Source organism: Ochlerotatus camptorhynchus, unplaced genomic scaffold, assembly GCF_037179485.1.
Source record: "Ochlerotatus camptorhynchus isolate MF236.1 unplaced genomic scaffold, CSIRO-AGI_Acam_v1.1 ptg000069l, whole genome shotgun sequence".
NCBI classification, from domain to species: domain Eukaryota; kingdom Metazoa; phylum Arthropoda; class Insecta; order Diptera; family Culicidae; genus Ochlerotatus; species Ochlerotatus camptorhynchus.
Window position 1 is genome coordinate 594857 of NW_027040559.1, and position 26232 is coordinate 621088.

The 26232-nt window shown below is 42.7% G+C and overlaps 2 protein-coding genes and 1 non-coding gene across 4 annotated transcripts in view; 1 reads left to right on the forward strand and 2 right to left on the reverse strand.

The window, feature by feature from the left end:
* DNApol-alpha73 (DNA polymerase alpha subunit B) overlaps positions 1-8942 on the reverse strand; it is a 108940-nt gene extending 99998 nt beyond the window's left edge. Inside the window, exons 1-2 of the mRNA XM_065216860.1 lie at positions 8852-8942; positions 8456-8790 (exon numbers count right to left, since the gene is read on the reverse strand). Of these exons, the coding sequence (XP_065072932.1) occupies positions 8456-8790; positions 8852-8927 (411 nt within the window). The 5' untranslated portion in view covers positions 8928-8942. The remainder of the gene's footprint in view (positions 1-8455; positions 8791-8851) is intronic.
* A 7299-nt stretch (positions 8943-16241) lies between these two features.
* Positions 16242-26232, reverse strand: part of Root (ciliary rootlet coiled-coil, rootletin) — a 64337-nt gene continuing 54346 nt past the window's right edge. Inside the window, exons 7-12 of one of the 2 annotated variants that reach the window (XM_065216854.1) lie at positions 25142-25823; positions 23046-23916; positions 19799-19984; positions 19093-19738; positions 17219-19030; positions 16242-17136 (exon numbers count right to left, since the gene is read on the reverse strand). In XM_065216854.1, coding sequence (XP_065072926.1) covers positions 17055-17136; positions 17219-19030; positions 19093-19738; positions 19799-19984; positions 23046-23916; positions 25142-25823 — 4279 coding nt within the window. In that variant the 3' untranslated portion in view covers positions 16242-17054. The remainder of the gene's footprint in view (positions 17137-17218; positions 19031-19092; positions 19739-19798; positions 19985-23045; positions 23917-25141; positions 25824-26232) is intronic. The other variant, XM_065216856.1, reaches the window with a different exon arrangement.
* TRNAG-UCC (transfer RNA glycine (anticodon UCC)) lies at positions 24063-24134 on the forward strand. The gene has a single exon. It is a non-coding gene; the product is annotated as a tRNA-Gly (tRNA).

The window sequence follows — 26232 nt, forward strand, 5'->3', positions numbered from 1 at the left end:
TGCGCTGAGGACGAGATCCGTGACTGCCGAAAAGGCGCTGATCGAGGCCAAGGAGAAAGCAGCAGCTGAAACACAGGAGACGCCGAAGGGACCTCGAAATCCACGCTCGGAGAAGAGGAAAAGGGAAACGCCAGGAAGAGGAGTTTAAAAAAAGTCAAGAACGACAAGGAAGACAACAAGGAGGATGGATGGCGTACCGTCGAGAAGCCGAAGGAGAAGTGGAAAAAAAGGAAGGAAAAAGAAGTTAAGAAGAACAGAACCTACCCAGGACTCGTCGGGAGCGAAGTAAGGGCGATGCTCTGATCGTCGAAGCAAAAGACAAAACGTCGTATGCAGCAATCCTCCGGAAGGTGCGAGAGGATCCGGAATTGAAGCAACTAGGAGAGAAAGTGGTGAAAACCAAGCGCACCCAGAAATGCGAGATGCTCTTTGAGCTGAAGAAGGATCCTGCGATCAAGAGCTCAGCCTTCAAGGAGCTCGTCGAAAAATCTCTTGGCGAAGGGGCGTGCGTAAGAGTTCTATCCCAGGGACCTGGACGAGATCACTACAGAAGAGGAGTTAAGAAATGCGTTGAGAGTGCACTGCGATCTGCGAGATGTTCCGATGTCAATCCGAATGAGGAAGGCGTACGGCGGCACAGTTGCAGCGAATAAGCTGTTGGAGACGGGCAAGGCCAAGGTTGGCTGGTCAGTGTGCTCGCTGAAAGCCACTCCTCAGGTTACCAATCAATTGGAGCGATGCTTCAAGTGCATGAGATTCGGTCACCAGACGAGGAACTGCTATGGCCCTGCCAGATCTGATCCTTGCAGGAAATGCGGAGAGAAAGGCCATATTGCAAGAGGCTGCACGAAGCAACCGAGGTGTATGCTCTGCAAAAAAGAGAACGGTAACGATCATACGACGGAAGGCTTCAAATGCCTAGCATACAAAAAGGCGATGGCAGGCCAACAGTAATGGAGGTAACCCAAATAAACCTCAATCATTGCGACACTGCACAGCAACTGTTGTGGCAGTCGACACCATAAACAAAGTGCGATGTTGCAGTTATTGCGGAACCGTATCTAGCCCCTCCCGATAACGGTAACTGGGTGGCGGATAGAGCTAGGATGGCGGCTATACAAGTTAAGGGCAGATACCCTATTCAAGAAGTGGTTGCGAGCTCGTACGAAGGTTTTGTGATCGCCAAAATTAACGGAATCTTCATATGTAGTTGTTACGCACCCCCAGATGGACGATAGAGAAGTTTCATGAGATGCTGGATGGACTTATCGAAGAGCTGATCGGACGACGACCGGTAGTCGTCGGAGGAGACTTCAATACTTGGGCAGTGGATTAGAGAGTGTGCGATATAGCATCGGCCAACGGAATTCTGTGGCAGTACGGAGGACGAGAACTTGGAAGACAAAGGCTTTCGACAAGGATATTTTCGTTGAGGCACTCTGTGTGGACAGGAGCCGCATGGTTCTGAACGCGAACAAGCTGACAGAAACGTTAGTGAGAGCATGGCGAAGATCAGAGGTCCAACGATGCCCGCTGGAATGTGCCCAGAGAAGCTGAAAGTCATCGTGGAAGGACTTTTCCCGAAGCACGACCCAACGACCTGGCCATCTACATCGTACGGAGAAGGAGATACCATCGAAGTCACCAACGAGGAACTCGTAGCAGTGGCGAAAGAATTGAAGGTGAAGAAAGCTCCCGTTCCGGATGGAATCTCCAACGTAGCGTTGAAAGTGGCGATCCAGGCGGCCCCGGAGATGTTCGGGATGGTGCTGCAGAAATGCCTGGACGAGGGTCACTTCCCTGACAGGTGGAAGATACAGAAGCTAGTGTTGCTGCCGAAACCAGGAAATCCACCGGAGGATCCAGCATCGTATTGGCTGCTGGATACACTCGGAAAACTCTTGGAGAGGATCATCCTAAACAGGCTGACGAATAGCACGGATTGTCGGAGAGGCAGTTCGGATTCCGGAAGGGGAGATGATCGACGGTGGATGCAATTCGGACAGTGGTCGAGAGAGCCGAGAAGGCGTCCAAACAGAAGCGGAAAGGAGATCGATAATGCGCCGTGATAACGATTGACGTCAAGAATGCGTTCAACAGCGCCAGCTGCGAGGCCATCGCCGAAGCGCTGCATAGAATGAGGGTACCTGATTACCTGTGCAGGATCCTGAGGACTTATTTCTAGAACCGGGGTCTGGTCTGGTGCCAAACAAAAATTGATGTTTAATATTACGCTGTACGCTGTAGACAGAATTTGTGAACAAATCATTTTTTATCTAGGGGAATTTACGTATTCTCGTCAATCCAAGCAGCGTCCGCACTTATAATAGCATTTTCACAGCGTCACGTACATATTTGACGTGTCTGTTTGTTTCAATTCATCTGCTGCTTGCTTCTCTATCCATTCCAATCGACAGAATTCTTCAAAACTGTTTGAAAGCGTTTTTACAACGCTCCAAACTTCTCAGGTGAGTGTGACTATTGTCGTCAGCCTCTTTTTCTTCGGCAACCTTTCCATTTGAACTGCGTGTTAACCAGCTGTTCTATTATCGGCAACTCGAAATCAGCCCCATTTTGTAGTACGTATGCTTCATTTGAAGAAAAATCTGGCATAACAGGATTGCTCGGTCCTACAAATATAATCAGATTGAAGCTGAAAGACTAAAGAATCGTTTGGATACATTCAGGGAAGTGTGTTGATGGTAAAACATAGTGAAATTAACGTTTAAATTTTGGTTGCCGAAAACAGTCAATGGGTGCCGAAGCCGACATTTACCCTAGTTCGTTTATTTTTAAGGCTCAAGCTTTACGGAGCCGATAAAATTCATTGTTCTTTGTTTGTAACAAAATTCACTTAATTCTATGTCTAGTAGGAGTTGGGCCGAATACTCGCGACTTACCCGAGGTTAGAGGGGTACATTATCGAAGGTTAGGGAAAGGGAGGAGCTTCGGGGTAGGGTTTCGTTGTCCATCAGAGCGATGTCGCCAGTATGAACGGTAGTGTGGTTCTAGATTCGTCTGGAGAACAAATCATTTTATTAGTAGTGGTGTTCAATACATCATGGATAACATTCATTGATACATAGTGTTTGTTATGTACATATTAAAGTGATGAGCTGTGGTAGAAAGGGCACTCATTAATGTTCACTACCACATGTTTCTAGCAAAAGAAAAATCACATTAAACAATCAAAACAAATCCCTAAAAAAGACTGAGCTTCTGTGAATTTCTTCTACGGATCCATACAGGGGCTGTCCATAAACTACGTAGACAGTTTTTTTTTGGATTCATGACCCCCCTCCCCCTGCGTAGACAATTGTCCATACAATTTTTTTTAATTTGTATGGGCCGTGGATAATTGTCAACCCCCCCTAAACTGTCAAGGTAGTTTATGAACAGCCCCATAGACTTCTCTGACATTTGTAAATTGCACAAGTATTAGAGCAGAACTTTAGGTAAATTCAAAGGTTTTCTTGCACTAAACTTACAATTTACCCAAAGCACTGCACTAATACTTGTGCATTTCACAAACGTCAGAGAAGTCTATTTCTGCAAAATTCAAAGAATTCTATAGATGTACAGCAAATTTCGTAGAACCGACATCACTGTTTTGTTTTTATTCAACACAGCTGACGCGTTGACAGAACAAGGGGAAAAGTAACTAGTGAAAACATTGTATGAACAAGGGATGCTCCAGTTGCATTTTCACAGAATCTTTACTTTAAATTGCCGAATAGAGATTCCTAAATATATTCCACTCCCTATTAACACAAATGTTCCATCCCGAGACATCTATGTAGGTAGTATGGGTTCCCTGCACCTTCTTAAGTAGATGTTGGAATAATTTTCCTTTCTATCCTCTGCGATTGTAAGGATGTGGCCAGGTGTATAATGCGATGCTTGTTTTGTAAATTGGGATGTGTGGGAAAAACCACTAATCCCAAGTGTTTTTTCACGGCAACACACGATATTTTCTGCAAAATGCATTGGTTGACCATTATATAGCCCCCCACAATTTGTGCAATCGCATATGCTATGCTTAGGAGATATGCTCCAGTTGCAAAACAATGCTTGGGAATGTACATGATAAAGGGTGCTAGTGTGCATGCAAAATACGCTTGACGATATTTCTTTGAAGAATTTACTTCTAAGAGTTATGTCTGTTTGTCTGTGATGCTACATTCCCAAATTCTTTACTGGTTCAACATATGCTAGTGGGTATGCGGTATAATACGGAATTGTAAGAATTTTTTTGGGTTTTGGCTATTAAAACAGCAGATTTATGGCAGTTTAACATGCTGAAAAATTGATTGTTTGTTTCGTTTCGTATCTCTTAGACAACAATTGGTCAGAGCTAAATTTATGAAAATTTGTTAAGTAAATTATGCAAACATGGAAATTGCTATCATCCACACTCGCTAGCCAAGGCAAGCAAGCAAGTTTGTTTATGTTTCAATAGTGTAATAATGACTAACAGTTAGAATTTTAATACCAAACAAATCTTACATCAAATTTGATTTAAATGATACTGAGCATTTTACATCAAACTGGACAAACAACTGCGTTTTTACATATTAAACAGTGTGATAAAAGTGTGAGAATCCGTCAGGTCGTCTTGGTGTCTTCGGAGCTCTTATTCCTTATGATGAAAGGAATAAGTGCTTTCAAAACACCAAAACGATTTGACGGAAACGAGCACTTTTTGCATTTTTGGGCAGTCCATTTTCAAATGCAATCAGCAATACATTAATAAATGTAGTTCCATCCATAAATGACCAAGTTATAAACGTTTAAAGCCTTACATGATTTCATGACGTTGCTTCGTACCCCTTAACCTTCGACAAAGACGTGGTCCTAAGTTAAAAGGAATATCGGCATGGTTGATTTTTGCGCTAGATGTCGCTAACGAAAGAAATGGTACTCTAGTTGCAGAAAATCGTCAAAATTTGTTTCAGAGACAAAACAATTTGAAAATTTACTAGAATCATCGAAGTTTTTCGAAGGGCACTAATTCATTAGACCGAATGTTGGAAAGCGATAGATTGGACTTATAGCGAACCAGTTCCAACTATAGTCGCTATATTCATAGTCTGGCGGATAGAATTTCGATCTATCAAAAAGCGGAACCATTTCAATATATCGTAGACCAACAATTGAAAAGGTACTATCAATTTTTATAAACAAAACACTGATTATTCTTTCCTCGCCAATCGAATGTAAATTACCAGCATCATCGGATAGGGGAAACTTTCCACAACCTAAAGATGGCGTTTTGTTTGTGTAGGTGAGCCTTTAGTCACGAGAAAACGGTTTCCGAAATTTTGTTCGGAGTAGCTGATGTGCTCTTTTCTGTTGTTGGTCGTGATTTGCTCGATTGGTTCCGCTATTTGACAGCTCAATTGGTTCCCGAGATTCTATCCGCCAGACTATGAATATAGCGACTATAGTTCCAACCCATGCGAACTCGAGCTTATTGTCAACTCGAGCCAGGCTACGAAAACAAATGTTCACACTGACGTTTGACATACAACAAGCAGACCCAATCTTGATACCCGATCCAGGTTGGAACTGAATCAAAAACAAATTCCAACTAAGGGGCGATCCATTTATTATGTCACCCTCCCCCTTTCGTGACATTTTTCCTATACCTGATGCATTGCTTGTCAAAAAATCAAAAACCCCCTCCTCCTTAGAGCGTGACATAATATGTGCATCACCCCTAAGGAGCTTTTTAAACATTACGGTCTTAGATACGAATCATTTGAGGCTTGATCTTTTTTGATGGATTCTTGAATTTGGAAAATTTATCTACACATAACAAATTGTATGTTCAGCAGGGAATCAAAAAAACCTTACCTTCCGGTGAAAATACTAGAAATCATGATCATGCATTGTACAACTGAAATCCTGACCAGCTGTGAAGTTGCTTTCACCGAAAAAGTTGTTCAAATAAACAAAACTTTTCGAATAGTGAGTAGATAAGTTCACAATTCTGTCACTACACAATACACTGGTGTACTGGTGTGCATATGGAAAATCTAAGCGAACTTAAGTTATGGTTTTGTTCAGGACGCTAGTTAAAATAAATGGGGTGCACAATTCTACACCTATTTTTAGCGAAATTTTTCAATTGATCGCGTATATCAGAACATTTTAACGATGAACCCCTCCAATCAATTCTTGGTATACAGTCAATTTTCGCTCATTGGGCTAAACCTGTAGCCCACTTATAGCGAATTCGTTTATTATTCAGTTCCAACCTGGATCGGGTATCAAGATTGGGTCTGTTTGATTTCTGACAAACGTCAGTTTGCTCGTTTGTTTTTAAAACCTAGCTCAGGTTGAGGTTCACACTGACAAAAAGTTCGGTTTCGCACTGGGTTGGAACTGGTGTTAACCCCGATAATAAACGAATTCGCTATTATTAGTGAAAGACTTTCGTTAGTTGGGCTGAGCTGTCAAGCTGCAAATTGGTTGAGGGATACACCGATTGTTTATTATCATCATAATTCTTTAGCAACTATCCAAATTGTTCATACATGAGCCCTTTGAAAAAGAAATAGCACTGTCAAAAATGACGTTTAACTTAGATTTAGATGGGCTACAGCCCAACTAAAACGTAGCCCATCTAAACATAGCCCAACGAGCGAAATTTGACTGAACTGTATCTATTATCAACCGATTGATGATGATTATATGGAACTACCCACTATAGCTTTGTCTTTGTCGGTAGACTGTGGGTTATCCTCGCTGTTCGACTTGATCAAGTTTAATAACTGATGTACTGAACCTGAACCTGAACGATTTGGGTGAACAACATCGCCCACGTGCATTCACGGGATAAATGAGAATCTCCTTCCAACAACATGATTATACAACCGATAAAAACAGGCCATCCAACAGGAGGATGCCCCAATGAGTGGGGAGAAGAGCCCGCCGTCTTTTCACAAAATCTTAAAAACAGGAAGTTGGCATTTCCACTCTCCCCATCCATTTCGCTTCAATCGGGTGCCCTGGTAGACCCTCCCGTACCAGTAATATAATGTTTCACATGATAATGGAATGAAAGTTAAGAGAAGAATAAAGGAAAGATCTCACGCGATATGTTGCAAATGTATCTATAAACTACCGATTGAGCAAAACAAAAATGACTAAATATTGCTTTTTTAAGACTTCTTGCATTTTTTGGACGCACATCCATCATTTTGCATAAGAAAACGGGACGTCTCTGTGGTGGAAAAATTGTAATTTCCCTTTCACAGGTAGGTCTCTCCTTTTTGCATACTCGGCACAAACAATACTTTCTAAGAAAACTTAAGAAAATGTCAAAGGGAATCCCAAAGATACTTTAAAACTTATTTTAGAGGAATTCCGAATAGAATTATGTGAAAGGAAATGATGTTAAAGAAAATTTATGAGAAAAATTTAAAAGAACTCTGTAGAGATCTATGCGAATTGCCAAAATTGTTAAAACATAGGCAAATTGTGCTGTATTTTGAATGGCTTATTTAACTTAGTGATCCTTTCAGCTCATTGAATTGTATGGTTAATTTGAATGTGTATCGTACAACCGGGAAATTTTCCAAATTCGCAGAAAACACTGGAAATTACTAATTGGAGTTGGTCAATATGAAAATAAAAAAAAATACTTTTACTCATTTGACCATTTGGCCTAATGACCCCTTCGACCTAATCACATCCCGCCAAATAGCATTCGACATACTAGCACTCGGCCAAATGACGTTCAGGTTGTTGACATCTGGCCTAATACTTAAGGTATCTTAAAAATTCAGGAAATATCCAAAAGGGAGTTTTTTTAACAATGTAGAAAGGTGAAGAGCTTAAGCGTACTAGATAACTATAAGAAAATAGCAGCAAAGTTGAGGCAACTTCAGGAATGTTAAATAACTTGATAATATTTCACAGAATTCAGAAGCTTCAAAAGTAGGGGAAAAGTTGGCCTCGGCAATACCTTAACCTATAATTTTGGTATGTGGATACATTGTGTTTCAGAGCAACTATTGGCCAAATTTGAGTGCTCTAGGACTTTGTTTACCCCCCCTGACGATAATAGGTTAAGGTATTGCCGAAGCCAACTTTTCCCCTATATGTTTCTCTTGGAAGCTTCCTGAATATCTGCAATGTTTACCAAACTTGCACACACAACGTGCAATTTTCATCCCATGAAAGATCTTCAAACTTCTCAGAACATTCTCATCAAATTAGCAGAGCTAAAATCAAACCACAGTATTTTATAGCATTAGCTATGCTAAAAGCAACATAAGCACGGTCACTGCACACATCTTAATAGTATATATGCCTACATTCACATGTTGATCGCAAACATCACACTCGGACTGAGTATATTAAAGTACCGCAATTTAACCAACAACCCGTTTCTATAAATTGCATGACCGTTTCAAACTAATGAGAAGCTAGCAACATTGGCACCTACCTTCGGAGTGATGCACCCGTACGATCCAAGGACATCGCTCTCGATGGAGTCCAGTTCCATATTGTTGTAGATCACCAAACCAGCGGCACTGGAACCACCCGACCCGTCCTTGGGGTTCGGGGACGAAAACCCCGCGCTATGCTTGACGCGGCTCACGGCGGACGGTGGCGGTGCCGGCGCTTTCCGCACCTTGTTGGCGAACTCGTGTGATTCCATGTCGCGCAGATACTCAACCGTCGGTTCCGCTCCGCTCAGCTTCGACACACTGTATGCCATCCATGTTTCCACGAATTCGATCGGATCGTCAATGCCGTACCGGGTGCAGATTTCGATACCTTTTTTTTTCAGGATAGAAGATCGTTAAAATGCGGTCCAGTTAATTTTACAGGTACTTACACTTGTTAGACACCTCATCGGAGGGATCGATCCCGAGCTCGTCAAACTGCTCCCTAATGCTTTCGAGTGACACCATTTCAAGCGACCGGTTGGAAATTTCACACTATTTACACTTTTTCGGCTAGTTGGCGAACTTAAATTTAATATAAATACAGGAAATATCGAATAAATTAAACTGAAACGCGTTACCGAACTCCAAACGACGATAACATTGGCTGCATTAGTAAACAACACGGACGAAAATGGCGCGAAACGGCGAAAAATCAAACAACACGCACCGCAGCGAAAATTTTATGTTTGACAGCAGCAGCACGACAAGGGGTGATTCAGAGGTAAAATCAGTCCGCGCGCCGTTGTGTACGTGCCGCTGTATTCATGTATTTCATGATTTTGATGATTCGGCTGAATAAATCAGCCGGCGCCGTAAACGGACTGGCAAAAAAGTGGTAAAGTGGCATAAAAATCTCTGTTCACGTCTTCCTCCGGAAGGGAAGTAAAGCCGTTGGTCCCCGCCCATGTGTGTTGAATGGGTGCAATATCCTGCGCAGGTGTGGAAGCTGCCTTCCTTACATATTCGATTACCGTCAATGGATGGCAATCGATGTCCGTTGGTAACTGGCACTAGATTGCGGAACAAAGACCGACGTTAAATAAAGGAATGAAGAAGACTGAATAAATCAAATTTTGATTTACAATGGACTACTTTACTGTCAAGCAGTTTTGGCGAAATTTCCTACCAGCGATTTCACAAAACTGGACCTTTTCTAGTGATTTTAGAAGACAAAATCACAACATATTGTTTTATTTCGAAGTTTAAATGATAGGAAACGTCATTTTCAACTTTTCGAATGAACTAGTGTTTTATGAAAGTCACAAATGTTGGCTACTTTTCTCGTAGCTCTAGAAGAAACAATCCCAAAATCTTGTCAAGTTCAAATCAAGTAAACGTCATTTTGAACTGCTCGAATGAAGTGGCTAATCTAGTGTTTATACATTTATTTTTTTTATTAATTAATTTATTATTTATTTATTTATTGTTAATTGACTATTTATTTAGTTATTATTTATTTATTTAGTTACGTACTTATTTACTCATTTACTCATTTAATAATTTATTTATTGATTTATTTATTTATTTATTTACTTATTGATTTATTTATAATCCTACATCCTGCACTTTTCTTTCCATTAACTTATAATAAAAAATAATAAATTTAATTCTTCATCGTTTCATCAGATCCCCCGTGCTGGTGTTCAGAAATATTTTTGTTGAGAAAAATGGAAAATTAGAATAGTGTTTTAGCAACAATCAATACGAAACTAACGATTTTAAATTGGCTCACCACTTGACTAGCCTATTGGTCCCAAGCAAACGATTAACGTACCCCATTCTAGTCGAAATTCTACTACTGCACAATGTTTGTTTTGATTTGCTATGAAAGTTTGACAGATAAAATGAGGGATAGTGGATTTTCCCATGTTTCGAGGGGTGAATCGTTTAGCTTGGGACCGAAGAGAGTACCAGAGCTGAGCCAAAAAGTTGAGGACGTTATTTCGGGACCTGCTTGTCTTAGAGTTACCTGTATGGTATAAGCATAGAGGTAATTCTAAGACCAGAAGGTCCCGAAGAAATGTGCTCAACTTTTTGGCTCAGCTCTGGTACTCTCTTCGGTCCTAGTACTAGAATTTCGACTAGAATGGGGTACGTTAATCGATTTGCTTGGGACCAATAGACTAGTCAAGTAGTGAGCCAATTTAAAATCGTTAGCTTCGTATTGATTGTTGGTATAAGGGGTTGTGGAATCGATTCCGTATCGTCCTGGTCGCTTCAGATTTTCTGCAGTGCAGAATAATGTGACGAACTTCATCAACGGTACCACAGCATTGATATGCTGGCGGAGATGTTTTCTTTAGCAGAAACTCATGCGTAAGCCTAGTATGACCGATGCGTAGACAAGTAAGTACGCGTTAATCGGCAGAACTGTACTGATCGTTCGTTTCCCTTTTGTCAATTGTGCCCAACGTGCTTCCCATTGCTGATGAAAGACTTGGTTCATGTTCTTGATGGCATCATTCCTTGGTTTTAAAACGGATAGATCTGAGGATTTAGTAGTTAGTGTCATCTTGTGTTCTCCCAAGTTGTTAGCTGCCCATCGATGTACCCCCATGTTTGTCTTTTTCATCAGAGTGTCGCTTAGTTCGAGATCAAGAGCACATTGCTCTCCAAACCTTGTGTTCACAATCCCTACCCTGCCATCCATTTGTTACAATTTGTCACCCCTAACCTCGAGATAGCCGCGAGTAATCGGCCCCCGCTTTACTAACGTTAGTTTTAAGTAATTTTGTAATCTAATCAATTAATATTGGCTCCGCAAAGCTATAGCAAATGAGCCTGGAAAAATAAACGCATTATAAAAAAAAAATCATTCCTTGGTACGCTAACGTTGATTAGTGGACTGTTTCGTGCTTCACTGGCCAGTCGGTCTGCTTCTTTGTTTCCGCAGATTCCGGCATGATCAGGGATCCAACAAAGGTAGATCGGCAGTCCACGTAAAAGCGCTCGATTTCCTGGATCCACGGATGCTGCGATCTTCGACTCTCTATGGTCGACAGACAGCTGGTCGAATCAGACAGAATGATTACACGTTCGTGTGATGCTCTTACTGCGAATGTTGTTGCTAAATACACCTGCTCCAACTATGTTCTCGCACTTCAGCACCCACAGTAGATCCGTTTGCGTTGCGTTGACGTAAATTTGACAGTTAGACCACAAACGAAGTGACAGACGGAGCGGCTCGAAAACTTTGGTGACTAACCTGCTATTTCAATTTTTCAGTGTACCACATGGCAACACCACTACTACTGGATTGTACCACATGGCAACACTACTACTGGATTGTACCAGTATTTTCACCAAATGTATTAGAATGTTTTGGTTCTATCTCTTTCACTCTACTCAAAACTGAAATGCATAAAAAATTGACAAAATGATACACTCTTTGCACACTGTCAAAGAATCATTGTACACAAAATCAACTTTGTTCAAATCAAAACAAAAAAACTAACCCATCTGGTGGCTGATGGCACAAGCTTCCAAGAAAATTCTATTACAGTGAACCACATTATTTTAATGGATTTCTTCGCCAGTTAGTCGTCTGTCACTTCGTTTGTGGTTAGACAATAGATTTAGCTGTCACTTTACCGCAACCCGCCAGATCCGGATCTAATGTGGGTGACCCTTAGAGCCATCCGTATAAATGGCCAAAGCACGGTTAAACCGGTTTGCCAGCACGATGGGACGCACTGTATTCGGGGGATCTGGAGCTTTCACCTGCCGTTTCACATTCCAAAAAATATGTGGTTTGGGTTCGTACCACTCTCGGTTGGCGAGACGTGTCCGTACAGCCGTACAGCATGTTTGGAAGCTTCACATCAACCGCCACCAGGCGATAGGACGCTCGTTCTACAACTGGAAGATCGATATTCCTAGAATCCTTCTCCATCAAACGAATTGCAACACGAATTATAGCTTGCAGAACCATTAGATTGAACGGTAATGTACCTGCTTCAGCAATGATCGCTGGAATCGGACTGGTGACGTACGCCCCCAAGGCAAGAATCTGCACCACGTATCCTTCGCTCAAATAACGAACGTAGATAACTCGCGACGTGACGATTGCCGATCCGATACACAACAGAGAATCGCGTTGCCCTCGCGGAAGTTTAGCCCCGATCATCTTCAAGATCAGCATAGAGTCGCACGTGGTTTTGACTATCTTGCCATGGTGTTTGAAGGACAGCGACCGGTCAAGTTTGACGTCAACAACTTTAAGTTGATTCGTCTTTGGTACAGCTGCGCGGTCGATGAGGATATCGTTGCTGAGTTCTCGATGGGCGTTGGGACTGCCGTAGAAAATGCTTGATTTTGTTGCGGAAATTCTGAAGCCGACGCTTTTCGCCTACTTGTCGACAGCTTTCACTCCAGCCTGTAGATCTCGATACAGAGGACGCTCCTTATTCCTCCATACCACCAGCAAAATATCGATTTCGTTCTCCAATGTCATTTCACCCGATAAATGTTCTTCCACGTTCACCCGGAAAGACCTGTCGGCGAGGAACCAGTTCAGCACGTTAAATAAGCACCCACCGATCTGCCACTTCCGCAGAGTGCGCAAAATACCGTACCGCCAAGTGGTGCCGTACGCTTTCGACAGATCAAGCGATGCTATCAAGCAGTGTTCGTCCCGATGACCTAACCTAATAGGCTGGAAAGCAGCAGGTCCAGATTCAGAACAGTTTGGCTTCGGAATCGGCATTATATATTCCGGTTCGCCAGCTGATAGGGTAAACGGCACTACGCCAGACTCGGTTTAGAAGCTGCAACAGCGCGATTTTGATGGATACAGGCAGACGTTGGATCATCGGATACCCTACCGAATCAGGACCTGTAGAGACACTACGTTCTTTGTCGAGTGCCCACAGAAGGTCATCCCAAACCACGCTCACTACTTCCAAAATTTCCGATTTTTAATGTCAGTGTCGACTTTCTTTCGTTTGATTTTAAAACTTTCCTCACAACTAAACACCATCCTGATTAATCCTGATTTCTTTTTTCGTAAGTGTATAGGCTGTGATATTCATTGCAACGGGGAAATACACCAAACAAATGATTGTTCATGTGGTTTATTTATATTCGATGTAATATAATATGATTTCGACGCTTGTTCTGTTAATTCGTTATATGTTTTGTTTTCTTTCTTTAGTACCTACTACGGATTAGAATGATTGATTTATGTAACGATGTACATAGGTGTGCTATCAAACAACATGATTAATTACTCAATAGATTACGATTACCATACATTCCATGAACGGAGTGGAAAGAAAAACATTGCAATCTGTGTTACAGGAACTATTACTGGAGATTAATGGAATATGTAGCTTGAGAGAGAGAGTTCCACGAACTCGTTTCTTTTCGTGACGACATCAACTATAGTTTAGGTGTGTTCCGATATTCCCCTTACAAATGTGTCGAGTGCAAAAGTAGTATTCTAGCAAATAATTTTCTTTAACGTTTTTAGCCTATTAACTATTATGAGAAAAGCTCGATGATGGGAAATAGACGGAATCACGGCTCTAGTCTGTTCATCCGTTAAGCTTGACTGTTTGATTGCTTCTGATCAATATGAATGGCTGAGTGCAGATATTATAGCATCTACTGTTTCTACTAAAGACTCCAGCCAATCTTGAAATGTATTCTTTGCAAAGAATAGGTGGAGTCCCACAGCTAACATTAGGAATGTATTCTCATTATATGTTTTCTTTTTTGTTGTTCTAAATATTAACCGACGGAATATGAGTTTGCTACATGTCTTCTTTCCTGCGAATGGAAAGGGGACTAGTAATGTCATTTTTAGAGAAGATTGTTGTCGTCATGAGTGGGGGTGATTGGGTTTCATCCGATCAATGATTTGTGTCAAGTGTGAACTAACGAACTTCTGGAAGTTCATCTCTTAATTTAATTACGCTTTCATTCAATTTGTTTTATAACATAATGAAATGATGAAACAGGCTTCACTTCTGTGATGAGCGGTCCGTGGAAGCCATCACAGAATTTGATTTCGGGCAGTATTTTAAATTTGACTAGGTCTAAACCTTTTATCCATGAGACACCTCCGGCAGCTGTTTTCCGTATTTGTTTACAGTTCACAGTTGGACTGACGGTTCTTGTAAATTCCCAGTTCGTAAAAATAAAAACTACTTTAGTTAAACTTCAACGATCCTACAAGCGATTGATTGGCATATCGAAGTCAATCGGTTGAAGGTATCGGATGAAGTATGATCCTGGAGTGAATTAAAGACGCTTGTGCCTATCGCTGACTGGTTTGAATCTAACTTTGTTGACTATTGATGAGTGCACCAATGAACTCGAGTTCACTCGCCGAATGAAATGTGACAGGTAATGAGAGCCTTATTTACTTTAAAATAAGGTTTTGCACCGTCGGGCATAATCTCAATCTTTAACCTTTATGTGAACTTAGTCGATTTTTTCTTAGATAGATTTTCTCGATCAATCTTCGAAAAATTTCTTTCATTTCTCGCATCTACTTGCATCGCGCATCATATTTTTGCATGAAATCTTCAGAATCGTCATCAATCTTCTTTCTATCTAATCAGCTTGCATGCAGCCACAGCAAAGCACAATCTTTCCTGCAGCGTAGATAGAGTCGTCCCCCTCGGGAAGGCCCCATTCTCCTGTCATGTTTTCTTCAATGCATGAACTAAAATTTGCATGAACAAATTTGCTAGGAGATCAGGGCAATGTTTACTAAAAATGAACACTCCATGTTCATTATTTGTTTATTATTCATGAACATTTAGTGTTCATTTTTAGTAAACATTGCCCAGCTCTCCTGTAAAATTTTCATCAGTGCATTCATTAACTACTATTAATCGGTGTGTGGACTCAAATCCATCGGTACACTCATCAATAGACGAAAGCACGGATGGATTTGAGTTCACTCACTCGAGAAAAAGTGACACAAGCTGCGGGCAATGTTTACTAATCATGAACACTAAATGTTCATTATTAATTATTCATGAACATTTAGTGTTCATGATTAGTAAATGTTGGCCACAGCTCGTGCCACTTTTTCTCGAGTGAGTGAACTTAAAACCATCGGTGCACTCATCAATAGACGACGACGGTGCGAATTTGAGTTCATGAACTGATGGAAATTTGACAGGAGCGCGGAGCAATGCTCATGAATAATGAACATTTAGGTTGTGTTCCATTTGGTCAATTCAAGACCAACAATTGAAAAGGCCTCAACTCCATTTTGTAAACAAACATTGTAAGGCCATTTTCTCGCGAACCGAAGTCCGCCAAGGCAAAACAACAGAATCAACAGGTAGGGGAAATTCTCCTCTACCCGATTGTGGTTTAGGTTTCCGAATGTAGGTTTTGGTTCGCGAGAAAATGACCTTACAAGGTTTGTTTACAAATTGAAGTTGAGGCCATTTCAATTGTTGGTCTTGAATGTTCAATTAAATTTGACACTTCGAAAATAACTTATCAGTGCTAACATTTGAAAACGGCGCAAAAGCCATTTGTAAACAAATGGTTTGTGGGCCCTTTACTCGCTACCCGAAGAACGCCCACGCAAACCAAAAGCATCGTCAGGAAGGGGAAAATTTCCCCTACCCGATGTTGCTGTTGTGTCGCGTGGGTGTACTTCAAGTAGTGAGTAAAGGGCCCACAAACCATTTGTTTACAAATGGCTTTTGTGCCGTTTTCAAATGTTAGCACTGTTATAATGTTCGAAAATCTCTCTGTTGTTGATTTTCCGATTTTCAAGAAGGTGTTTGTCAAAATTGATTCCTGGTCTGTCAGAAATAAGTATGGAACAATAGCAGCTTTATTTGAAAATTTTCCATCTGTCAAATTTAAGTGAAAATTCACCGAATCGAACACAGCCTTAGGCTGTGTTCCATTTGGCGAATTTTCACTTAAATTTGACACTTCGAAAATAAATTAAGATGTTCGAAAATCCCTCTGTTGTTGATCATCCTATTTTCGAGAAGGTGTTTGTCAAAATTGATTCCTGGTCTGTCAGAAATAAGTCTGGTACAATAGCAGGTTTATTTGAAAATTTTCTATCTGTCAAATTTAAGTGAAAATTCACCAAATGGAACGCAGCCTTAGTGTTCATTTTTAGTAAACATTGCCCCGCTCTCCTGCCAAATTTTCGTCAGTGCATGAACTCAAATTCATCGTTGCACTCATCAATGAGCGAGTGCACCGAGTGATGAATTCACTGCACTGCAGAAAAATAATACTTTGATTTCGATTGAATGTCTGAGTGCAACGCACATAATGCATTCTAATTTGATACGTCCCGAACAATTTTACAACTAAACTCCATGTGGATTTTTTTTGTACGTTGTCAATTTTATGTGATTTTATCGATCTCAATTTTAGTTTTAAGACTTCGCAATCTACGGACTAGATAAAATTATGATCCCGTGCTTTGGTTTCCACATAACATGAACACTTTGCTTGTCACGAACGGTTGTCACCCGTTACCAGCTAGCAGTGATCAAGGAGTTAACAACTATAATCCTTGGTTTGGGTTCTGTAAAATTCCTAACCATAGACGGATCCAAACTGTTTCGAGTGTAATATTATTCAACACCTACGACATCAACGATACGTGGGGCTCAAACTCCGATCCAAATCTCGGCTGGAAGTTGGAGGCAAGCTCATCGACACAGCGCTATCCAATCTACAAGACATGAAAACACACAAAACAAACACCCTCATTAACCCCCGTCCTTCACCGTCCCACCCAAACCCGTCGCACTTACCTTCTAGCTTCGCTCTCCAACAGCGAAGAATCGATTGGCTCCTGCGTTACGTTTCTCAACGAATCTCCAAGCGTTTGCCGCAAATGTTGCATCTCCCTTCCGGCTCGTGAGCTCCTCAGAATGTACATCTGTCGACGCTTCGCCTCCTGAGCCAGTTGCTCCCGCAACATGGAAATTTGATTCTCCAACCGGAGCACCTGCTGCCGATGCGATTGTTCCCTAGCATCCAACAGTCGCTCGGCCTGAATCTGCGCATTCCGATGGCGATCGACGTCGCCACTGCCACCACCTCCACCACCGTATCCGGTGCTGGACTTGCTCGGAGATTCCAACATCTTTGCCTTGGCCCGAGCCAATTCCGCTTCCTTCTCAGCCAACAGTGTCTCCATGCGACGCACCTTCATGCGCAGCTCACGACTTTCCTGCTCTATCTGAGCGTGATCGAGACCACAGCTGAATTTCCCACCGCCGGAACCGCCAACTCCGTAACCACTAGACTCCAACCGGTTCGAATCAAACTCTCCCGAATCCCCAAAGCCGCTCTTTTCCGAACGATCAAACTGAACCTGACCGGAGAATTTGCTGCCGCTCTTTTCCAAACCAAGTTTCTCGTTCTCCATGTGACGCACCTTCTCTTTCATGGCCTCGAGCTTATTTTTCAACTCAGTACGATCTCTCTGTGAGTTGACCAGCTGTCGAGCAAGATCCTGGTCTCCACCGGTACCACTACCGAATTGCTCGGCATTTTCCTGATTCCACTTGGCCAGTCTCAGCTGTGACTCCAGTGCCGATTTCTGAACCTCACACTCAGCCACTTGCTCCTGCAAGCGTTGCGTTTGATCTTGAACCGCCTGTTGATTGCGTCTCAATTCATTCATGGTATGCTGCGAAGCGTCCAAACGTTCCGAAAGCACTCGACGTTCGTTTTCACTGTTGGTCAACGATTTCTGCAACTGCTTGAGCTTGTCCTGTCCCAGTGAAAACGTATGACCCTGGTCGGTATTGTGACGGTGCAACCCGGCGATTTCTCCACGCAATTCGGTTTCGGTAATGGCTGCCGCCTGCAGCCGTTCCTTCAATTGGTCGACAGTACTCTTGAGCGCAGCACAACGATCCTCAAGTTGAGTTCCAGATCTTTGCTGATTTTCCAAACGCTCCTGGAGGTTTCTGATGGTACAATCCTTCTCTTGCAAAGCCATCTGCAAGCGCTGGATGTCTCCCTCCAGAGCGACCCGCTGGAGGTCCAACTTCGAAGCGCGACCTTCAGTACGAGCCAATTCATCCTGCAGGTGTCGCTTGTCCGATTCCAAACGACAAGCATTCTGTCTGCATTTTTCTAAACGTTCCTCAAATTGGTTCTTCTCCTCAGTGGTTGATCCAAGAGATTGCTCCAAATGAGCGGCCTTCTCTCGTGTTATATTTAAATCATCGCTCTTTTGGCGCAGCGTCTCCTCCGTTGTCTGCAGCGCAGTTGTTTTCTGTGCCAGTTTGGCCTCCAAATTGGTCTTATCTTCGTGAATAGCCCGATTGTGCTGCTGCAACTTGCAAATCTTACCTTCCAATCGCATCTGATTGTCACCGCTATCGTGCAGTTGCTTCTTCGCCGTGCACAGCTGCATCTTGAAATCGTCCCGCTCGCGTTCGATTTGCGCAACCTGTTGCATCAAGGTGCGCACTCCCTTGCGTACCGTTTCCGGATCGACGTCGATGATTGCATTGTCCCCGGAGAGGCTTCTGGTTTCTTGCTGATGGTGATGATGGTGATGATGATGGAACTCATCCCGATCGCTGCGACCACGAGCCGGGCTATATCTGCAATGCATAATTATGGGAAGTTTACAGCGAGTTAGACAAATCACACCGCTTCAACCTACCTTCTTGATGGACTCAGCAGTCGGTACGGCAAACTGACCGATCCATCCATCTGAATTCCGGCAATCCTTCTCAACGTATGCCCAATCGAGCTCAGCTTATTCTCCGTTTCCTTCTTGATAACCTCCAAGTGTGCCAACTGCTCGTCCAAAGCGCGAACTCGACCCTCCGAACCACCCAACCGAGCCTTCAGCTCCTGGATTTGCTGGGTAGCATCGGCCAAGCAGACCTCCAGATTGTGTTTCTGATCTTCCAACCGCTTTTCTCGACCCCTACCTTCCTCTATGCGAGTGCAAAGCTCTTGCTCTCGCTGGTGGAACCGGTGTTCGTCCTGATTCGCCTTGCACCGAGCTCGGGCCAGCTCCTGACGAGTAGCACACAGCGAACCCTCCAAATCGGACATTTGTTTCTTGATCTGATGCAGTTCCTGCACGATACGTTCCTTCTCTTCGGATTCGTTGGTTAGTCGAGCCTGTAGCTCCTTTTCGGCTGCGTCGTTCTGCGTCGTTTGGGACTGGAACTTGTGAATATCCGTCTGGGCAGTGGACAGATCCTGATTGAGCTTGGTCATGTTGTTTTCCGTCTCCTTGAGAATGGTCTGCAGACGAACCTTTTCCTGTTCGAGCAGGTTCCGGGATTCCTCGAGTCCTACAGGGGTAAGCGTTGGTCAATTGGTGCCGGAAAATACTGGGAAGTACATGTACAAACCTGCAATCTTCTGTAGTGCGTCGTCCATAGATCTAGCCTGCTCCCGGCGTTGTCCCTCGACCCGTTTCACGTGGCCTCGCAGTTCCTTGTTGCTGTTAGCGTACTTGTCTCGTTCGATGTTGCTGTCTGCCAGTGTTCTGCGCGTATCGGTTAGGTCCTTTCTGGTCGCATCGATACAGTTCTCCGCTGCAATAAGGTTTAGTTGGATTTATGATGGAAAATAGCGAGTTTTGGGCGACTGGTGGAAAACCAGTTCGGGAGAAAGCTTCAGACGATTCGAGCTTTCGAAATTTTGCGTTTGTCAACAAGGAACTCGAAAATAAGGGAGCCTGATGCAGCTGAAAACGGATGCATATGGATCAAAATCCTATTGGTTATTTCTAGGACAGAAAAGTTTAACCATATTTGACTTTCTTATGGTCGTCTGAGTTGAAGTCTAGCCGTTCGATTAGCTTAAAAAATGCAGGAACTTTACAGAAGTTGCCAACACTTCAATTGAGTTGCAAAATCTTAAGGGAAGTCACGTGGCCTTTGGGGCTGTTCTGAGATTTTTTTGCGCGATCTACAGGGCAGTTCTGAGACCCCAGATAAATTTCGAGAATTTTAAGGCAGTTCCATTAAATTCTGGAAAATAGTGAGAAATTTCAAGACATCTGAAAATTTAAGAAACATGTCGGCAACTTCACTGAAGCTTTTGGCAAGTTTCTCGAACTTTTGGCAAGTTCCTCAAACTTCTGGTAAGTTTCCCGAACTTCTGGCAAGTTCATCGAAATTCTGGCAAGTTCCGAGAAAACTTCTGGCAAGCTCCTCAAACTTTTGGCAAGTTCCTCAAACTTTTGGCAAGTTCCTCGAACTTCTGGCAAGTTCCTCGAACTTCTGGCAAGTTCCTCGAACTTCTGGCAAGTTCCTCGAACATCTGGAAAGTTCCGAAAAAAAAAACTTCTGGCAAGTACCGAGAAAACTTCTGGCAAGTTCCTCGAACATCTAGAAAGTTCCTCAAACTTCTGGAAAGTACCAAAAAAACTTCTGGCAAGTACCGAGAAAATTACTGGCAAGTTCCTCAAACTTTTGGAAAGATTCTCAAACTTATGCCAAGTGCTCGAACTTCTGGCAAGTTTCTCGAACTTCTGGAAAGTTCCTCAAACATCTGGAAAGTTCCTCAAACTTATGGAAAGTTCCTTAAACTTCTTGCAAGTACCGAGAAAACTTCTGGCAAGTTCCTCCAACTTCTGGCAAGTCCTCGAACATCTAGAAAGTTCCTCAAACTTCTGGAAAGTTCTGAAAAAACTTCTGGCAAGTACCGAGAAAATTTCTGGCAAGTTCCTCAAACTTTTGGCAAGTTCCTCGAACTTCTGGCAAGTTCCTCGAACTTCTGACAAGTTTCTCGAACTTCTGGTAAGTTCCTCGATCTTCTGCAAGTTCCTCGAACTTCTGGCTGGCAAGTTCTTCGAACTTCTGGCTGGCAAGTTCTTCGAATTTCTGGCAAGCTCCTCGAACTTCTGACAAGTTAATCGAACTGCTGGCAAGTCCTCAAACTTCTGGGCAGTTCCACGAACTTCTGGGCAGTTCCACGAACTTCTGGGTGAAATTCACGAACTTCTGGAGAAAGTTCCACGATCTTCTGGGGGAAGTTCCACGAACTTCTGGGGGAAGTTCCACGAACTTCTGGGGGAAATGCCACGAACTTTTGGGGAAGCTCCACGAACTTCTGGGGGAAGTTCCGCGAACTTATGCAAAGTCATGCAGAAAAGTCCAAAGTCTCAATTTGAAAAAGTCGAAAAATATTGAAATAGCTTTAACTTTTCGAAAAATAAACCAATTTTGATGTAACCGAATGCATTTGACGGGAAATTTATAGCAGTTTAAATAAATCATTTGAAAATTTGTAGTGGCCAGTGGATGGCCGAAGATGTTCCGAATTTTTGGGCGGTATGTCAAAAACTAATTTTCTAACTAATATCGCTTGTATTTTTTCTGGCATGAAAATTTATTTGAATTCATATTTTTTTTTTTCCTTTCTAATTTTGACAGATGGTGTATTAAGCAAATATTAAAATAGATCCTATCGGGTGGGAAACAATTTCACGGATACTGGAACTATCACTAAATTAAAAAAAAACTTCCAGGGGAAGCTGATAGAAATTTCCTGAAGAAAAAAAAAATCCTTATAAGTCGGTAGAATATTCTACGTGGAGCCGGATAAAACCTCCGGCGGCGCCTGAAAATCTTCTGGTAGAAGTTAGCAGGAACTTCTGGCAGAATTCAGAAGAAACTTCCGGAGAAAGTCAGGAAATACTTCTAGAAGGTGTCGGAATAAACTTAAGGACTCTATTAACGGAATCCATTGTCCATATTTTTTCACTAGTTCACGGCCAAACATCTGGCGATCTACTTAATGGACTAAGTTCAAAATGAACCTACATGTCTGCTGCAGAGAGCAAGCATCTTATTTCATTTTCACTTCTGTGTGAATTCCATCCCTAATAAAAAATACCATATCCGAACGATAACCTAAATGATAGAACTATTTCATAAATGATACCCTGAGCACGTAGTTAAGCAAATTAACCATACATATTGTATTAGGGACTAACCTCCACCGACATCAACGCCGCTGCAGAAAATCACTAGCAGTTTATTTACAGCGGCACAACCCAAAATAAAAAGTACATAATTTTCGAGTTTACCATAACCAGTTGATGGTGACCAGTCACGCAAAAAATGACAGTTTCTTATGGGATTTTCCGGTAGAGTGAAAGCATAAGGAGCAGTGCACCGCACATACACGGAGATGAAAAACAACCCAAAATTAAGTACTTTTCCCTCAATTCCGGGGTTCAGCCCAATAACCCAAATTTGAGTAAATCGCATATAGTAGTTTTCATTTAACACCAGCAAAAAAAATTACCTACTCTTAAGTATATTCTACCCAATATTAAGTTTAATTCACGCAAATTTGAGAATATGCAATTTACTCAAAAGTAGCTTATTGGGCTGAACTATATCGTTGGGTCGAATCTCTCGTTCCTTTTTTGACAACAATAACGAGTGCAAGTGAGAGGCTGAAGTCAATATTAAGTAAAAAGAACTCAAATTTTGGGTAGTATTTTTTCTCCGTGTAGACTGACAGTTGCTTTGCTTATGGCATTTTTCCCGTAGGAGTAAAAGAGCTACATGTAGTATATCCGTCGATGCCAAGCAATCCGCACGCGAGTGCAAATATTTAAATCCCAAACATTCCACTCACCTTCTTTCAGCTTCCGCTGCGTGTCCTGCAGCTGCAAACTGACCCCGTCGCATCGGTCCTCCGTCAGCCGGACCTGGACCTTCAACTCCTCGATCTCCTTCAGTGCCGTGTCCTTCTCATCCCGTAGCGCACCCTGTATCACCTCCAACCGATTGAGCTCCTCCTCGGCGCGAATCCTTGCCTCCTCCATTTTGGTACGCATCTTGGTAATCTCGTCCCGCAAGCAGCCGATCGTCGTCCGATCCTTCTCCTGCCGAGCGCTCATCTCACGCTTCAACCGGTCACTGTTGTCCAGTTCCACCTTCAGCTCCCGCGTGACCAGGTCCAACTTCTCCATCACCGCTTGCTTATCCCGGTGGGCGATCAGCAGGGCCTGTTGCTTCTCGTTTTCCGCCCGCAGAATCACCTCCTCGTGCTGCTGGTTGAGTGCTTCCAGGTGCATTTGAAGCGCTTCAAACTGGTCCTTCAGTGCGTGGATCTCGGTGTCCTTGCAGTTTTCCAACGCCTGCAAGGTTTGGCTCATTCGCTTTTCCAACGAATTGCGAATCGCTTCCTTTTCTTCGTTCAGCTTTTTGATGTTCTCCTCCCCGAAGGTACGCAAATTGGACAACTTTTGGAGGAATTCCGCCTCCTGATTGGCGGCAGCATTGGTCAGCTGTATTTTGATGTCCTGCGCCCGACGTTCGGTGTTTTCCAAATCCTTGTTCAAGCGAGCAATCAGTGCTTTGTGCGATTCCTGTTTGATTAGGAGATCTTGATTTTCCCGCTCGAGGGCATCCTTCCGGGCTTCGGCTTCCTCGAGGGACGTGTTGGTGTCGAACAGCACCGCCTCGAGGGAATCCTTTTCGCTGCGAAGCGACGCCAGTTGCTCCTGATGGGATGGGAGGTGGGAGAAGAAATTAGTTTCGGTGTTTTTGGGTCAGGAAATGAACCAAAAAGGAAGGGTAAAGAAAAAAGGGAGTATGGGTAAAGAAGGGCCACCGAGTCGGTAGTGCTATGAACGCTACCTACTTCAAGGCGTCGGTGGTGTAATGGTCAGCATAGTTGCCTTCCAAGCAGTTGATCCGGGTTCGATTCCCGGCCGACGCAGGATCATTTTTGTTTTTTGTTTTGAACTCTAATAACTGTAGTAATTATTACTTATTCAAGAGCGAATTTTCATTATGTCGAAAGTAACATTCGCACCGATCCGAGAAAAATAAAGTTTTGTTTTGATGACCGAAAAGTTATTCCTATTTCGAAATAAACACGTATAATATCAGTGATCGCTAGCTTTCATGCTAAAAAATACTGGTTTGTGAGTCTAAAGTTATTATACGTCGTTTGATGGCCCCTAATGTTACTTATTTTTACTCTTATTTCTTTTTATGAAAGTGAACTCTAATTACTTATTCAAGAGCGAATTTTCATTATGTCGAAAGTAACATTCACACCGATCCGAGAAAAATAAAGTTTTGTTTTGATGACCGATTATTCGTATTTCCAATTAAACACATATAATCTCATGGTGATAGTTAAACGTATTAAACAGGGTTTTAATCATAGAAAGCAGATCGCTATTTAATGCTAAAAAATACTGGTTTTTGAGTCTAAAGTTATTATACGTCATTTGGTGGCCCCTAATGTTACTTAAGTCAAAGTTTATTTACCAGGATATTTGGGAGAATTATCAATCACGTCTTCTTACGTGCAGCCCATTCATCATTTTAGGACCACCAAAAATCATCTTAGTAACAAACAGTTTGATTTATTCACTTTAATAAAGAGAAGGCGAAACGACGAATGCACACTTTTCACGGGTTTCTCTGCACTCTGGTACTTAAGACAAATGGCATATCCATCGAAATCGGGTGACTTAAGTAACATCGAAAAATATTTTGATCGGAAGGTGATTACGTCAAAAAGCAATTTGACTGGTAAATAAATTTAAAAATGGGATGTGATCCTATATTCGGACAGTATATAGTGTAATAGCAGGAGCATCGATTGACACTGATAGCTCGACTTTGTTTACTTTTGTTACTTTCGATGTAATGAAAATTTGCCTTTGATTTTTAGAATAAGGTCGTGGTCGCTGCGAATGAAAACAAACTTACCTGCAACCTCTGCAGCTCCTTCTCGTGCCCCTCGATGACAACCGCCTTTTCCTCGCTATCCTTGACCAGATCCTCCAGATTTCGGTTCAATCTGGCGTTCATTTCGTTGGCCTGCTCCAGTCGCTGTCTCAAGCGCATCACTTCCTCCCCAATGGTCTCCTTCTTGCGGGAAATTGCCGCCAGTTGATTGCTCAAATCGTTCCTCTCCCGAGCCACACAGCTCAAGTCCTGGTCAATCTTATCCTTCTCCATCTCCAGGCACTTCAACCGTTCGCTGATGGCCAACTTGTCCGAATCCAGTTCCAACCTGGCCTGCTCGGCAGAGATCAGCTCCTTCTTCAGTGCCGCTAGATCCACTCCCTGGTCGGACACCTGCGTCTTCAAACGGTTCCGCTCGTCTTCCAGCTGAAAGATGCCCGCCTTGAGCTGTTTTATTTCCACCTCCAGGTGCCCGTTGGAGGAACTCTTTTTCTCCAGCGTCATATGCAGACCGTCCTTCTCGTTGATGATCCGATCCAGTTCGTATTCCAGTTCGATCTTTTGCTTCTCAATCATGTTGAGCAGCCCGTCCGATTCGATACGTTGCTGTTCGAGCAAGTCACGCGACAGGTAGAGCTTGTTCAGTTCCTCTCGCAGGGTGATGGTTTCTTCGCGCAGTCTGCTCGAACGCTCCTCCTCGGCTCTGGTGTGGGAAAATGAGAGAAAATGAGAGGAATGAATGATTGAATGGGGCGTTCGCTTATATACTGTTCTAGGCAGCAACGTTTCACATGTCTCGGTAGCCGTGATCGTCTAGTGGTTAGGACCCTACGTTGTGGCCGTAGTAACCCAGGTTCGAATCCTGGTCACGGCAGTGTGAAAAACACTGTCACGGGGAGACGCTTTTTTTTTTACTAGAATGCACGGTGTCACCGAATACTGAACGGTTCATTTATTTTTTGATTAAATATTTTTTTCTACTTTGCAACTTGATATGTGTGATAATTTTGAACGATACTAATAGACCATGATAGATTTCTTGCTAATAATCATATTGTTGAGCAGTTTTGGAACGACCTTCTACCAATGATTTTATGCAATAAATTTCAGAT